At 49.4% G+C, this 17,607-nt stretch overlaps 1 protein-coding gene across 1 annotated transcript in view; it reads left to right on the top strand.

Moving 5' to 3' along the window:
* LOC101785433 (ras-related protein RAB1BV) overlaps window positions 1–17,185 on the top strand; it is an 18,644-nt gene extending 1,459 nt beyond the window's left edge. The window contains exons 2-8 of the mRNA XM_004955799.4: window positions 15,588–15,660; window positions 15,776–15,876; window positions 15,967–16,032; window positions 16,102–16,199; window positions 16,428–16,490; window positions 16,625–16,720; window positions 16,804–17,185. Of these exons, the coding sequence (XP_004955856.1) occupies window positions 15,588–15,660; window positions 15,776–15,876; window positions 15,967–16,032; window positions 16,102–16,199; window positions 16,428–16,490; window positions 16,625–16,720; window positions 16,804–16,893 (587 nt within the window). The 3' untranslated portion in view covers window positions 16,894–17,185. The remainder of the gene's footprint in view (window positions 1–15,587; window positions 15,661–15,775; window positions 15,877–15,966; window positions 16,033–16,101; window positions 16,200–16,427; window positions 16,491–16,624; window positions 16,721–16,803) is intronic.
* Window positions 17,186–17,607: the final 422 nt, after the last annotated feature.

Below are 17,607 nucleotides of genomic sequence, written 5' to 3'. Positions count from 1 at the left end.
TCCCCCTTAAAATTGAGATTTCATCCACGTTTACGCCTACCGAAGGATTGGGTTAGGATTTTGGGATCCCAAATCCTACCAGGGACTTTAAGAACCCGGCACTTTCCCATTTCCCAATCCTTCTCCCTACTAAAACGGGCCTTCTATTTTATTTGGCTGGGATTGTTTGGGGAGGGGGGCCTAGGACGGGGGTGGGGGGGGGGGGACCGAGGGAACTGGCTAAAAACCACGATGTTTCGTCGGCAACCATGTGGCAGTTACGAATTGAATGACGTAGCGAGTTGCATTCCTACGTAACGGTGGATCGTGCGATCCCGATAGAAATGACTGCAGAGTGCTGAAAACCTGCTTTCGGGTGATGGCTGCTTCCTAGTAGTTGCTGATTGAGGGCTAAATTGGTAAACACACTGACAAATTTAGAACTGACTCATCATCCGTGCTAGTAGAAATGCAAAACATGTCCATGGATTTTATATCTTAGTAGTTAGTCTAGCTACTGCAGTAAAACTGATCAAGGATTGAGATAGCTCCATTCGAGATGGTTCTTGATTGTTGCTAGTGCTTCATTTGATGGCAAAGCATCCCTTTGTAATAGTTTACCTGAGATAGTTAGTGGCTTTGATATTCAGTAGTGGAAGTACCAAATTTTTATAGCCGTCTTTTATGCATGTCTGGCTGTTCACCTGCACATTTTTTCCCTCCTCTTTTAGCTTTTACCTGGTTATGCACGTGGGGAATACCATGAAAGAGTTACTTATGCTGTTGAACCAAAATGAGTCAATGAGCATATGATATGATCACATAGGCATAGGTTGTGAGTTTCTCACTCAACTCGAAATTGTAGCTACTACTATTAGCTAGTGATGGCTATGTTGTTGATTTGTCCGAAATATCTAAGGGAAAATTTTTGGTGCCTTTTCTTTTGTTGTAGTCTGCAGTCCAAATTTTTTCTTGTTGATAAAATGTTGTTATTATCGTCTGCACATGGTACAAGGCACAAAACCTTTACTTTTTGGCAAATTTGTTGCAGACAATTGTTTACTTACTCTTTAATTTAGTAGTTACGCTGAATTGGATAAGATGTCCTTACTTGTTATTGGTACCGTTCTACAGTATTATGAGCTCCCAATTCTAACACTTGATGTTTCAATAACATTGCTCAGTGAACTAAAACATTTAGTTGATTGCTAGGTGGGTATCTCATCTGTTGCTATGAAATTTCCGTAGCATGCATTGTTTAAGGACTGAGTACTATCACATTGCATTCACTTAGAAGAAGAAAGTAAAAAAACTTGCCCGGTGATGTATTTATTTATTCCTTGTCGGGCATGCTCCCCAGGCCCACGAGTAGGCCTTGGACGGCCCACTAAGGGACGTACTCGGACAAGATCAGAACAAGGATAGGCGTATCCTTCTCGGATTAGTCTTGTATATTTATGGAAAACTACTCGGGCCAATACCGAGTAGAACTCTGTAATAGTACCCGACTAGGACTCAGACTTGTAACCCTGCCCTCCCGGGTATATAAGGCCGGGCAGGGACCCTCCTCAAACACAATCCTTAAGACCAGAACATACATCAATATAAACCAACACACAGGACGTAGGGTATTATGCGATCTAGCGGCCCGAACCTGCCTAAATCGTGTTCCTTGCGTCACCATTGATTCCTTGATTCTCGACGACCCTTACCGCATAAAAGACCACCTAGGGTACCCCTAGGCGGGTTGCCGGTCTAATACACCGACAGCTGGCGCGCTAGGTAGGGGGACTCGTCGAGTTTCTCAGCGCGAGCTCAATGGCGAAAGTCATCATCAGGCCCGTCTTCTTCATCGAAGCCGGCGCCACCTTCGTTTTTGGATCCTGGCTCTGCGTCGCCGAAGGCTCGGGATCGTTCCGGCACTAGATCGTCGACACTCAGGAGAAGAAACCAGAAGAATTGACCAGAAAAAAAATTAAGATTTCAAAGTCAACAAGCTCGAGTTCGACTACGCGTCGGATTCGACTTCGCCTCGGACTACTCCAACATCTCGCTCAAGGGTCGGGCTCCGCCGATCCCAGGACTCAAGCTCGGGCGAGGCGTAGCCTCACTCGGGGTCGGGCAAGGCGGAGCTACCCTTCCAAAGGGTCGGGCTCTGCCGACCCCAGGCCTCGGGGTCGGGCGAGGCATAGTCTCGCTCAGGGGTCAGGCTCTCCCGACCCCAGGACTCGGGGTCGGGCGAGGCGGAACTACTCCTCCGAAGGGTCCGGCGCTCCTGACCCCAGGACTCGGGGTCGGGCGAGGCGGATTTTCACTCAGGGTCGGGCGAGGCGGAGCTACTCCCTCAAAGGGTCGGGCTCAGCCGACCCCTGGACTCAGGGTCGGACTCGCTTCGGATTCGGCGGCCCCAGTCAGCATCCAAATCAGTCTCGACTTCAAAGCGATTCCCGCACGGACTCCGCAACGCGACAAAACTCTACCAAGGTTTTCTTGCTCGAACCCGAGTTGAACTCGGGCAGGATGAGGACGTTGACTCCGACTCATCCTACTCACCAGAGATACCATTATCTGGCCCAGCCCAAGGGTTGGTAATAACTTCGACACCACAAGGCAGATTCGTCCACTGGCCAGGATTGCGATCATCTTTTCTCGACCGTGACTACGACTCATGCCTCGTCGCCCATATAGACAACCTGCCATATCAAGAAGGCATTCCACTTACGTCCAACCACGAACAAAGCTATACAGAGATTGCTACATCAAGTTCCGGAAGCTACTACCCGGACAGGGAGATACTTGTTATTACTCAGAATAACAATCCGGGTACTAGCCAAAATAGAACCCCCAGGCGACTAGCACAAGTCGACAACATCTCTGAAGATGAGTCTACAATCGACAATGAAACTCCCGAACAGCGCAACCAACGAAGGGCGCGCAATGCCACTCGAGCTGAGCGACGACAGTCGATGGCTACAAATATTCCTATTACAAATCTTGAACGGGCTTTCAACGCAATCCAGGCTCAGGAGCACAATACTCCACTTTGCGGCTATCGCTTCAATCAACCTCTTAACGACATTGATGCCTCAAGATAAGGATAACGCAGCCACAGCTCAACTCGAGCAGCGTGGCAACGGACTAATTGCACAACTCGCGGAGCAAGCTTACAAGCTACTTGACAAAGAATCACCAATACCGTCCGTTCCTCGCATTACATCGCATCAAGATGGAAGTAGGGGGGCTGCAGATAAAAATGTCGCCCCGCGAAACGATGATGCAGTCAACCAACCCCGGCAACACAGCCAAGGTCCAAGCAAGCATAAAGCTCCTACTCAACAGAAGGATGTGGGTGAAGTCAGCTGCACCAACTCGGTGAAAAGTATTCGCCCTACCCGGAAGATCCGCGAGATGTCCAACTTCAGCGATCTACGAGAAATCCTCAACAGTCGGCGCAAACGAGAAGTCGACAGCTACAACCACTTCCCCGCTTTCACAAACCGGGTAATGAAAATAAAATTATCCGAAAAGTTCAAGCCAACCGGCATTACCAAGTACGACGGCAAGTAAGACCCAGTTCAATGGCTACGCTGTTACTCACTAGCCGTCCAAGCAGCCGGGGGTAACAACAACACCAAAGTCATTCATTTCCCCATATGTATGGAACCCGCACCACTGACTTGGCTCGAGTCACTCAAACCCAAGTTCATTGACTCTTGGGCAGACTTGACAAAGGCTTTTACCAACAACTTCGCCGGCTCCATGGCTAGACCAGTCAACAAGATCGATTTAAGACAAATTAAGCAGAAAGAGGGCGAGACCCTGCGCGACTATCTACGATGGTTCTTCAAAAAAAAGGCTACCATAGTGGACATCTTTGAAGCAGACGTCATTAAGTGCTTCCAAAACGGACTCTATGATCGACGAACATACCAAGACTTCAGTCGCCGACGACCAGCCGATGTCAAAGAACTCAAACTCATGGTGCAACAGTGGGCCGATAAAGAAGACAAAGAACGAGAACGGTTCGGTTCCCACCGTAACCGCGGACTCGACAACATCAACAACAATGAACCAGATAAGACTTGGCACAATGATGCTCGGAACTCCTATCCGGGTAACCACAATCGCAAAAGGAAACCCGACAACACCGTTGCTGCCATGACCAGCTCCGGAAAAAAGGGACATCGCAGAAACGACGACAGACCAACATTCACGGAGCTACTCAAAAAGCAGTGCCCATGGCACCCGACTAGCAAGCACTCCGCATTAGACTGTTACAACATACGCTGAGTCATGCAAGACTTACCCGCACCACCAACTCCTGAAGAGTACGCCAAAAACAGAGATAAGGGTAAAAACAAAGCCCGCAACGACGAAGATAAGGACGGCGATTTCCAACCAGCTTCAAAAACCGTCAACGTCATTTTTGGCAACATTCCCGGCACTGCATCCAAGCGAGCTAACAAACTCGTACTCAGGGAGATCATGGCCATCGAGCCGACAGACCCCACACCGCTAAAGTGGTCGGAAGTTGCAATTTCTTTCAGCAGAAAAGATCAATGGACGAAATTTTCAGAACCAGGCCGTTTTCCACTAGTCTTGGATCCAGTCGTGGCAGGTTCAAAGTTAACCAAAGTACTCATCGACGGTGGGAGCGGCCTCAACGTTATCTTCGCCAAAACATTAATGAAAATGTGCCTCGACGTCACTGAAATGCTTACCGCAACGGATTCACCTTTCTATCGCATTGTGCCTGGAAATGTGGCCATACCATTGGGACAAGTTGTAATTCCAGTCACCTTCGGAACTAAGGAACATTACCGCACCGAGTACATCAGATTCGAGGTCGCCGACTTCGAGACATCTTACCACGCCATACTCGGACGGCCAGCACTAGCCAAGTTTATGGCCATACCACATTATGTCTACCTGGTACTCAAGATGTCAGGTCCCAAAGGAGAACTCACACTACGAGGAGATCTCCGGAGATCCTACGAGTGCGACACCGAAGCCGTGGAAATTGCTGCGACTACTCAATCTCCTAGTCCCATGCAGCAAGTTTTCACAGCTTCAAAGAAACTCCATCCCACCGAACTAGAGATCCCGAAAAACAAGTCGGGCTCCACAAAGGTTAAACCCGCCAGTGAGCAAGACTTCAAATCGATCGACCTCCAGACCGGTGATCCTTCCAAGACAGCCCTGATCGGAACAGGGCTGGATTCTAAATAGGAATTCGCGCTCGTCAGTTTCCTTCGGGCTAACCATGATATCTTCGCTTGGAAATCGGCTGACATGCCAGGTGTGCCCAAGGAACTGATCGAGCATTCTCTCAACGTTGATCCCAAAGCTACTCCAAAACGGCAATGACTACGCCGGTTCGCTCAGGACAGACGAGAAGCCATAAAAAAAGAGTTAGCCAAGCTACTCGCGGCAGGATTCATCAAGGAAGTCTTCCATCCTGACTGGCTCGCCAATCCTATGCTTGTTCGTAAGAAAAACAACGAATGGAGAATGTGTGTCGACTACACCGACCTCAACAAACACTGCCCGAAAGATCCTTTTGGACTACCCAGGATTGATCAAGTGGTCGACTCCACCGCCGGGTGCGCCTTGCTATGCTTCCTCGATTGCTACTCCGGCTATCATCAGATAAGCCTCAAAGAGGAAGATCAAGCCAAAACAGCGTTCATCACGCCCTGTGGAGCTTTCTGCTACAAAACAATGTCCTTCGAACTCAAGAACGCAGGAGCAACTTACCAAAGGGCTATACAGATGTGTTTCGAAAAGCAACTTCATCGCAATGTCGAAGCTTATGTTGACGACGTCGTCGTCAAAACAAGACACCGGGAGGAACTCATTGCCGACTTGGAGGAAACTTTCTCCAGTCTCCGCGCTTTCCGTTGAAACTCAATCCCACTAAGTGCGTCTTTGAAGTACCTTCCGGCAAATTACTCGGGTTCATCATTAGCCATCGCGGCATTGAGGCCAACCCGGAGAAGATATCTGCCATCACAAACATGCAGGCACCAGCCAGCATTAAAGATGTGCAGAAACTCACAGGCTGCATGGCCGCTCTCAACCGGTTCATCTCGAGACTTGGAGAACAGGGACTGCCCTTCTTCAAGATTCTCAAACGCCAGGACAAGTTCAAATGGATGGAAGAGGCAGAGAGGGCATTTACACAACTCAAAGACTTTCTGTCAAAGCCTCCTGTACTCACCGCTCCCTCGCCGAACGAGGACTTGCTCCTATACATCTCCGCTACTACTCATGTTGTCAGCACGGCAATAGTAGTCAAACGGTCTGAACCGGGCCACACTTACAAGGTCCAACGACCTGTCTACTTCGTCAGCAAAGTACTCTCGGACTCTAAAACTCGATATCCACCGATACAAAAACTCCTATATGCTATTCTGCTCACCTCCCGGAAGCTGCGCCATTACTTCCAAGAGCACAACATCACAGTCATCTCCGATTTCCCGCTCGGCGAAATTCTCCATAACAGAGATGCCACGGGTATAAGCTCCAAATGGGCAGTCGAACTCGGAGCTCTCACTTTGCGCTTCAAGCCAAGGACGGTCATCAAGTCTCAGGCTTTGGTCGATTTCATAGCTGACTGGACCGAAAATCAAGTTCCAACTCCAGTCGAACGACCAGAACATTGGGTAATGTACTTCGACGGATCCCTCAAACTTGAAGGGGCCGGCGCAGGCCTCTTACTCATCTCCCCCAAGGGAGACTAACTCAAGTACGTACTGTAGATATTCTAGGAAGCATCTAATAACGAAGCCGAGTACGAAGCTCTGCTACACGGCCTTCGCCTCGCAATCTCCCTCGGCATCAAACGACTTCTAGTGTACGGCGACTCCCTAGTCGTTATAAACCAAGTCAATGACGAGTGGGACCGAAACAAGGACAACATGGACGCTTATTGCAAAGAAGTCTGTAAACTGGAAAACAAATTCTTCGGCTTGGAGTTCCATCACATCATTCGCGACAACAACGTTGCCGCCGACGTTTTATCCAAAATGGGCTCAACTCGTGCAGAAGTTCCAGCAGGAATTTTCGTACACAAATTACGCAAGCCAGTAGTCCCGACTACTGACGTCTCCCGAGAAATTATGATGATAGAAGTCGACTGGAGGACACCCTTCATCGACTACATCAAAGATCACCAGCTCCCATCCGATAGGAATAAAGCTGAGCAAATCTCCCGATGTGTAAAGAATTACATTCTAGTCGGAGACAAGCTCTACAGGAAAGATGCATCAACTGGAGTACTCATAAAGTGCGTCACCAGAGAAGATGGCCAAGAAATCCTAGAAGAGATTCACAGAGGAATCTGCGGCAACCACGCATCTTCAAGGACACTAATTGGCAAGGTTTCAGAGCGGGCTTCTACTGGCCAATGGCTTTGGCCGACGCTAAACAACTGGTTCAGAAATGCAAAGTTTGTCAATTCTTCACAAAACAGCAACATGTGCCAGCTTACAAGCTAGTCACAATACCTCCAACATGGCCATTTGCCTGCTGGGGGCTTGACATGATTGGCCCGTTACCAACTGCACCAGGAGGATTCAACAGAGTACTCGTGGCAATTGACAAGTTCACCAAATGGATCGAGGTCAAACCGGTCACTTGCCCCAAAGCAGACCGAGTCCTCGACTTCTTGGATGAAATCGTACACCGCTATGGTTTTTCCAACAGGATTATCACAGATCTCGGGTCAAACTTCAATAATCACGACTTTTGGGAATATTGCGAGAACAGCAGCATTGACGTCTGCTATGTCTCGGTTGCTCATCCGCGAGCCAACGGACAAGTCAAGCGAGCTAATGGCATGATACTCGACGCTCTGAAGAAACGACTACATGACGTCGGCAACACCAAAGGCGGCCGGTGGCTCAAAGAGTTACCCAATGCCTTGTGGGGCCTACGTACCCAACCATGCAAGACTACGGGACTATCACCCTATTTTCTGGTATATGGTTCGGAAGCCATATTACCCGCCGATATAATGTGGCAATCACCATCCGTTGAGCACTACGACGAAGAACTTGCAATAGAAACGCGGCGAACGGATGTAGACAGTTTGGAAGAAACAAGATGCGCAGCACTAGTGCAATCTGCCAGATACCTTGACGGTTTAAGGTGTTATCATGACCGCAACGTCAAGGAAAGATCTTTCAACTTGGGCGATATGGTTCTTAAACGTATTCAAGACACGTCTGGATTACATAAACTCAATTCACCATGGGAAGGTCCTTACATCGTATCAAAGGTTATAGGACCTGAATCTTACAGACTCCAAGAGCTTTCAGGAGAACAGGTGCCAAACTCCTGGAATATAGAACACCTCTGTCGCTATTACCGATAGCAACACTCGAGTACTCACTTCAAGGCAACTACTCGGGACGACCACCCGATTACCGGCGTCAAGGGGTGTTCGCTTCGACGAGCTATCAGTACAACAAGGATCCTTGCCCTGATACAAAATCTTCATATCAATCTTTACTGAAACAAGAGTACATCAAGTTACATACGAGTACAAGGACTCGGCTTACACGAAGACTACAAGCAACTGCCTACTGGCGGGCTGCATTTAAGCCTCAGGCTTTTACTATATCACAAGGCCACTTAGGTTTGCCGACCGCACGAAGGGCCTACACGCAAGGAAGCTGCGCAAAACGCAGCCACGCCCAGGTATCCTACCCAAGGCACTGCCAGATACTCCATCACCGCCATCGCCTGGACAGCGCAACGCCAAATCCGGCAAGACGCGCCTAGAGGGAACCAAGGCTGCTCTTTTGCTAGCCTTGCGAAGCCCATCTACTCTACGGCCGCACCTCCACCTCTTTCAGAGCGGGATGAAGAGCGCGGCACTCATCACCCATCACTCGCGAGTTCCAGCGCGTACTCCACTGAACCAGGAGCTGCAAGATGAGGCGTGCGATGAAACCTCCTACAAGGATTCTTCTAGCATCGCGGCTATCCCTACGAGCGCAGGAGTTTGTGGAGCGAAGGTGGCCTCAATCTACGAGGAATCTTCTAGCACCGGTGCACTCTTTGATGGTTCTCTACACTCAAACAGAAGCAACCGCAGGCAATCCATCGCTACTCAGGAGCTTGAGTTGGTTCGCCCACCAGATAGCCCTATTTATAGCCGAAAGCCACAACTACCACCGGCCCAAGAGTTACTGTGCACCCGTGATCAATGAGTCTGACAACTCCTGACTCTGCCCATGTGACTGCACTCATGCCGCAACGGACAAAGGAGCACAGTACACCCGTGCATCCGCAAAGGACAAAGGAGCACAGTACACCCGTACATTCGCAAAGGACAGACGAGTATAGTACACCCGTGTCCCCCAAAAAGACGAGTACTCAAACAGCATTACAACTACTCGACACTCGGGACTCCAAGCCAAGCACAGCCTACATGTCGGGGGCTTCGACTACTCCGAACTCTCGGTCGGGCGAGGCGAAGCCTCACTCAGGGTCGGGCGAGGCGGAGCTACCCTTCCAAAGGGTCGGGCTCCGCCGACCCCAGGCCTCGTGGTCGGGCGAAGCGGAATCTCGCTCGGGGTCGGACGACGCGGAGTCTCGCTCAGGGGTCCGGCTCTCCCGACCCCAGGACTCGAGGTCGGGCGAGACGGAATTTTTACCCTCGACAAGGTCAGATTTAGCCGACCCCAAAACTCAGGGTCGAGCGAGACGAATCCCCTCCCCAGAGGGTCGGGCCCGGCAGAGGTGCAATACTTCGAGATTCGACAAAATGGAGTAAAAACTACTCTTTGCAAGACAACGACAACAAATCCAAAGGCTTGGCATTTCAAAATATCAATGTACTCGGATACAAGATTACACAAGCAGCTTAAAACTCTTCTAAGGAGACAAACTCCGACATCTTGGATGCAATAGGCTCCGCCTCCTCGAGGTACCACGCATAGGTCTCCTCTGTGCAGTTGCGAGCAACGCCATCACCTGCTGCCGCCAAGTCTACCCTCGGGTAGTAGGACTTCACAACCGCAAGCACCTGTTTGCAAACAGTCTTGCAAAGTTCCGCCACTTTACTCGGGGCAGCTCTTAGTCGCTCTACTAGCGATTGCGGTCCTGCGCTTTCCTCCACGGGGGCTATGGCATACAACAAGTCTTCGACCGCTCCAGACAGCTCTCGGAGTTCACCCCAAAGCGTTCCGAAGGTCTGGGCATGATCTCTGCATGCCACCATGGCCATGGCAAGCAGCACGCCATTCTGCATCTTTCGGTCCCACTGATGCTCGCAAGCAGCCTGAGCTTCCGTGAGCGCGGCCCCAAGATGTTTGGCTTCATCTGCCACTCGGTCATGAGCATTCCTCCAATCAATAACTTGGCTCCTTGCAGCCGCTTCCTGCTTCATGAGCTCTACAAAACAAAGAACTCAGGCCACAGCCAACTACAGTTGGACACACCCAAAGTAGTCGCAATGCTTACCTTGATACTTATTGTTCAAGGACTTGTAGCGGCTCTCCAATTTTTCCTGCAGAACCGCGTGATCCACGCGTTCCACGGAAAAGAACTTCGCCCCGACTTCATGCACCCGAAGAGCTTCTGTCAGTCGGGCACATTCCTGCTCCAACTGATGGCTTCTTTCCTGAAAACATCCAAGTAGGGTATGGTGAGTCTTAGGCCATGTTTGTATCCGCTTATTTCCTGCTTATCGGTGGAAATAAGCCATAAGCCCACCCAAACACTTTGATTATTTCCCGCTTGCTACGTAAGCCGCTTAGTGCACAAGCTGGGAAACAACTAGCATCCGGCTTATTGTGTAAGCGGGCCGGGAGACGCTTCTCCAATAAGCGAAGGAAATTTCCCCCCGCTGCCCCTCACCACCGACGCTCCAGTCATCCGCCCCGCGCCTCCCGCGACCGCCGCCGCCTCCCTCGCCCGCCGCCGCCTCCCGACCGCCACCGGGTCCCGCCACCAGGCTTGGCCCACCGCCGCCGCCGCTCCTGCGCCTCCCGCGAGCACCGCTGGCTCCAGTCCGCCGCCCGATCCCGTTCGCCGCCAGATCCCATCGTCGGGTCCCGCCGCCTGCAGATCCCGATGTCGGCGCTCGGTTCTCGTCCGCCGCCGCCGCCCTCGCGCCTCCTGGGACCGCCGCCGGCTCCCGTCCGCCGGGCTTGGCCCCTGGCGGCTTGGCCCTCGCCGCCGGCTCCTGTCCACCGTCGCCGCCCCTGCAACCGACGCCGGTGCTGTCCGCCGGGCTTGGGCCCTGGCGGCTTGGCCCCCGCCGCCGGCTCCTGTCCGCCGCCGCCGCCCCTGCAACCGACGCCGGATGCCGTCCGCCGGGCGTGCCCCCGCCGCCGCCGTCGGGCTTGGCCCCTGGAGGCTTGGCCCTCGTCGACAGGCTTAGCCCCCGCCGTCGGGCTTAGCCCCTCATATTCACAATAAAAATGAGCTATTATCAACTTTAGGGCATTCAGGTCAATTTACCAACCTGGACAGACAATCGACACAAAATAATCAGGATTGCCAAACACCCTGCTTATTCAGACAGCAGATTCTCCAGGCAGCAGGCTTATCAAATAAGCTTGCTTGCCAGATAAGCGAGTTCCAGAAAAGCGTACACAAACAGGGCCTTAAGCCTCACAGCAACTCGTGTCATGCAACAACATCAACAGGGATATCTACCTGGAAGCCCCGGAAAACATCAATGGCCCTCTGGAACTCCAAGTCAGAAGGTAGACTGAGTACCGGCCTTTGGGTACTCTCCACAAGATGAGGAATCGTACCCAGAGCAGCACCTACAACATTCACCATGTCAGCTACCAACTACGACTACAATAAACAGACTACAGGCACTTACCAGGAGCAGTCGCCTGTTTGGCTTTTCCAACATCTACTACGGCCACCGATCCGCCAGTAGATGATGACAAAGCAACGCTTCCTGAACCTGATGCCGTAGCAGGAACCTCCACTGAGCGAATTACGTCTTGCAGCATTGACATAGTAGCTCCAAGACGGCCGACGTCAACCTCAGGTACCTCTTCAACAATGAAGTCCTCCAGAGGAATAGATGCTGTAGTCAAAGGTTTCGGCACTATCCCTGTCTCTACAGGGATAGTCTCCTCTGCATCCCTGCACCAACAAAGTGTCACTGCATGACTCCAAGACAAACCCAACGTCATTCAAAAAGAAATAAAAGCTCACCGGGTTGAGCGTGGCGGCAGTCGCACACGTTTCTTCTCAGCGACAGGCGGCTGCGTACTAGGAGCCGCGGGAATAGCCGCCGGCACCGTCTTCTCACCAAGACCTACAAAACCGAAGTCAAGACTACAGTACTACTCAAATGACTACAATCGGAAGGGACAACGCTTACCACTGGCGATCACATTGGACAGCAAGGTACCAGTAGCAAATACTGGTGACACCTCCTTCGCCGTACCCGCTACTCCAGCGGGCAGCCCCAGGACCGCCTGGTCAGCAATGGGCGGCATGGCGGCCGACGGAGTTGGCGCGGTTAACCCAGAGGCTACCACAGTTTCTGTTGATGGCAGCCTCTCTGGCACTGTGTCAACAGCCGCATCACCGACTTCAGGGTCGGACATGGCCATTTCTTCAGAAACAGCCTCATCTACAGCCTTCGCGAACCAAGATAAGATTCACCGAATCAATAACGAATTTCAAGTTTGTGAGTAATACACAAGTTACCGACTACATACCCGAGACTTCTCAGGGGTTGAAGTAGACTTAGCCGCAGATATCTTGCGGACTACTCTACGTCTCTTGACAGGAGGAGAAGGCTCGTCCTCCGACTCCTCGACAACGGCTTCCGACTCTTCTTCCGATTGCACCAAGTAGCCGGCAAGAACTCGGGACTTCAAACAACAAATCGGTATCAGCAACAAGAATCACAAGTTAAAGAAGAAGAAGTCAGGAGGAAAATACTTACCACTTCTGGCTCGTACCAGGCGTCATACTGACGAAGGGCTGCAGGGATTACTGGTACTCCCTGATAGTTCCTAAAAAACTTGGCCAGCAGCGCCTCTACGTCATCATCAGATATGTCCTCATCAGACATACGCGATGGATCCTTCAGACCTCCGTACTCACTTCCCGAGTGAGCACGTTTTTGAAGTGGCTGGACCCTTGTCTTCAGGAAGCTGGCCGCCACGTTGATCCCAGTCAAACCGAGCACTTTCAACTCGGTAATCTGCTGCATCAGGTGATCGAGCTCTGGGGTATCCTCGGGCTCGCTTACCCAGTTTTCCGCATGCTTGGACGCGTGACCAGTCATCATGGGCAAGCGAGGATCATGGTTCCCGATGTAGAACCACCTTTTCTTCCAATCCCCATGGGAGTCGGTCAGATTATACTCAATATACACATTCGAGTTCCTGAGTTGGAACCCGGCGCCTCCAAAGACTTCCGTCCGCTGGGCACTCGGCTGAGGCTTGCAACGGAACAGCTTCCTAAACAACTCAAGACTTGGAGGTACTTCCAGATAAACTTCGCACAGATGTACAAATATAGACATGTGCAGTACACCATTAGGATTCAAGTGGACGAGCTGAAGATTGTAGTACTCGAGAATACCTTTGAAGAAGTCGGAGGTGGGCACCGCCAGTCCCCTTTCCACAAAATGAGCAAGCATCACCGTCTCGGCAGGATGTTCCTCAAACTGCCACGCGTTGGGAAACGCAGGGCGCCACTCAAGGATCTTCTTCGGCTGAAGGAGCTTGGCATCAACTAGTGCTTGAACAGCTTCTTCCTTCATCACCGAGTGTTGCCAAGTCACCCCAGGTGGCGGCGGCGCAGTTTGGTCCGTCCGCCCCACTTTCGGCGCTGGCAGCACCAACTCTTTCCCCTTCTTGGATTTGACCTTGCCCGTCGCCGGAGCCTTGCCTTGGATCTTCTCGGGTTTCTTGCCCATCTTCTTGGTGCGCATTCGATGGACTCAACCTCAAGATAAGAGGGGGCTCACACTCGGATCTTTCTCCAAAAAGCGGGGCTATGGCGGCGGCGACGGTTTTCACGGAGGCAAAATGCGGAGAGGAGGAGCAGAGGAAAAAGAAGAACAGATCTAATGCCCGTGCGGCGTAACAGCAACCAAAAAGGGGTTTTCCAGATTTATCTCCGCCAGCTCCGGTTTCGACGCGTCAGTTACGCAACGGACAGATTAATCGCGTATTAATCGCCTTAAACACCCAACGGCTACTCTACTCAACGGACTACTGACCACTTCAACGACAGAAATCGCCTAAGTGCTCGGGGGCTGCGGGTACCGTACCCGTTGGTCAGTTTTTTCTTTTTCAAGATCTCCGAGGGTAAAATGGACAAAAGCTGGTTTGACCCTAAGCCTGACTCTTCGACTCAACCTAAGGCTCGGGGGCTACTCCATATGGAGTGCGATTGACATCGCACTACCATATAAAAATTACTCGGGACGGAAACAACTCGGAGAAGCAAAAAGAGTACCTTCCAGCCGCGCGACAGTACTCGTGCACTTCAATCTACCTCTACGACCAAGCTACTCGGATGGTGCCTGCAGTACCCAAGAATGTGGCGCACGACTACAAAGTACTCGGGAGCTTGTCGGGCATGCTCCCCAGGCCCACGAGTAGGCCTTGGACGGCCCACTAAGGGACGTACTCGGACAAGATTAGAACAAGGATATGCGTATCCTTCTCGGACTAGTCTTGTATATTTATGGAAAACTACTCGGGCCAATACCGAGTAGAACTCTGTAATAGTACCCGACTAGGATTCAGACTTGTAACCCTGCCCTCCCGGGTATATAAGGCCGGGCAGGGACCCTCCTCAAACACAATCCTTAAGACCAGAACATAGATCACTACAAACCAACACACAGGACGTAGGGTATTACGCGATCTAGCGGTCCGAACCTGTCTAAATCGTGTTCCTTGCGTCACCATTGATTCCTTGATTCTCGATGATCCTTACCGCATAAAAGACCACCTAGGGTACCCCTAGGCGGGTTGCCGGTCTAATACACCGACATTCCATGTCCAGCATAATGGCTGGGATTTTTTTTCCCTTACCAGTTGTCCTGATAACATTTTAAGTTTAGTATTCAACTTTGTTAGTGTTGTTAGAAAGTATGGTTAGGCAGAAAGCAACATTCCTGAGGAAGTTACAGAGTGTTCACATTATGGCTATCTGAGTGGTATCGTTCTACAGGTAACATTTCATCTGTAGTATTTCAGGTGACTGGTGCTGAATCTGATGTGATTTTAGACACTAAACATGAGCAGTCTTAGTATGATGTATCAAACACTCGATAACTCATTTTGTTTTGGAGTTCTGATTTCTTGCGTACAAATAGTAGCCTGATGTTGGATACCTTCTTGCCTTGCCTACTTGATAATAATTTTGTTCCCTTTTCCTTGCAATATTTATGCATACGTGTTGTTTATCGCTGTAGCCTGTAGCTTCTTTATAATGTTCCTTGCTGTGGTTTTTTGGCCTATCATATGTAATTATTCTGTTGCTTGTTAATGGATTCACACGCACTACTCTGTTTGTCCTAAAAAAATACTACACTGCTCTATGTTTCTAATCTTCGAGACAAATGACCTAATCAACTTAAAGTAATCATTGTGTAGGTGTTGGAAAAACTTGTCTCCTTTTACAGTTCTCAGATCACTCCTTCACCACTAGCTTTATAACCACCCACGGGTAAGCATTGTTAATAAAGTATAAAAAGAGTTGTTTTCGAGTGCATCATTATTATCATATGAATCCTGTTATCTTGGTGGTTCTAAAATACCTTTCTGTTTTATTCTTCAAAAAGGATTGACTTCAAAGTAAGAACAATTGAGCTTGATGGTTGGCGCATAAAGTTGCAGATCTGGGATACTGCTGGCCAAGAACGTTTTCGAACTATTACAACTGGTACACAATATGCTTCGTTTGCTGTGGGGAGTAGGTTCTTTAACTATTTATGTGAAACTACTCTGAATCTACAAACTTTTGACTATGCAGCCTACTACAGGAATGCAATGGGCATTTTGCTTGTGTATGATGTTACTGACGAGTCATCATTCAATAGTGCGTATTCTTCAACTTCAATCAACTGACTTTGGCTTCCACAACTGACCTTGCTGTTGTCATTGGCAGATATAAGAAACTGGATTAGGAACACTGAGCAACATGCTTCCGACAATGTGAACAAAATTTTGATAGGCAACAAAGCAGACATGGATGAAAGCAAACGGGTATGTTCTGTTCTTCTTTATTGTCTCTTGTCCATGTTATGCTGACATCCTATTTGCGATTGTGCATTTTAATGTTCAGTTTAAAATGAAAACGTAAAATCTTACTGGTGCTTGCATTAGTTCTGGCATAGAACTTCATGATGTGTTAAACTAGTGCACCTCGAATGGTTGTTCATGATAGTTTATTAATGTACTTTCTTTTTTAATGGTCCTATTGTCTGAATACAGGCTGTACCAACTTCTAAAGGGCAGGCTCTTGCTGACGAGTATGGCATCAAGTTTTTTGAAACGGTTAGTTGGTTTTTGGCACTTGTGCTGTGGGTGGTATCCCTACATCTGTTCTAGCTGGAAGGAAGAAGCTTCTTGATGTGTGTAATGCCCTTAAATCGTGCATGTATGCCTCTTGATTATTATTGTTTCTGCAGAGTGCAAAGACCAACCTGAACGTGAATCAGGTTTTCTTTTCAATAGCAAGAGATGTCACGCAAAGGTTCGTGGAAACTAATACAAAGCAGCCAGAGGTGGAACTTCAATCTTGTCCTTCCTTTTAAACTGACGACTTGCTGCTTCAGCGGTGTAGCTTAACGATTAAGTTGTTCTATAGTTTTGGGAGAGCACCACGATCACTATCAACAGACCTGAGGGTGGTGGTGACACTTCGACGCAACAGAAGTCAGCTTGCTGTGGATCGTGAGTGGTTTACGTTGTCACACGGAGGATAAGGTAATGGTGATACAATGCTTGTAATTTACCCTTTTCTCATCTTTGTGCCTCTTCTATCGTTTAATCGCAATTGCTTGGGTTCAGATTTCTGTGTTTCACCGTGAACGATGTTAGTTGTAACTCTGGTAGAAATGCAAATGGTCTTAGTCAATGTTCTGGCGTGTGCAAAACTGCAGATCTATTATGAGACCATTTCATTTCTAATCAATGTATAGACATAATTTTATCCTGCTGGTTCTGAAAATACTTGCTGAATTGTCACAGTTCGTTTGACACACTGATGTTTATTCTCAATAAATGCTAATGCTGCCTTTCCAAAAAAAAAACAAATGCTAAGATTAGTGTTAAGCAACTCCAAGAGTACTTCAAAAAATTCTTCCTCAAAACTATGTATTGGGGGTTCTTCCAAAAAAATTTTTCCCCAAAAACATATCAATCCACAGCAGATCGCTAATAAATAGCTCCCAATATTTTAAAACAGGCCACGTCATCGTATTGGGCCCATCAGAAGGGACGCGCGAGTATGCGAGAATCAGGATTCGCTAAAATATACGTGGTGGTAGGCTGTTTTTTTAGCGTTGCTGAAAAGGGAAGGTTTGAGTGGACGGTTGGAGTTTGTTTTTTTCTTAGTTGCTCTTAGGTATGACCCGCTTCGGAAAAGATACATATTGCCTCTATTAGATTA

Source organism: Setaria italica, chromosome II (assembly GCF_000263155.2).
Source record: "Setaria italica strain Yugu1 chromosome II, Setaria_italica_v2.0, whole genome shotgun sequence".
In the NCBI taxonomy this organism is placed as follows: Eukaryota; Viridiplantae; Streptophyta; class Magnoliopsida; order Poales; family Poaceae; genus Setaria; species Setaria italica.
Note: the sequence above shows the minus strand (reverse complement) of the source record. Positions and strands in the feature narration are given on the sequence as shown.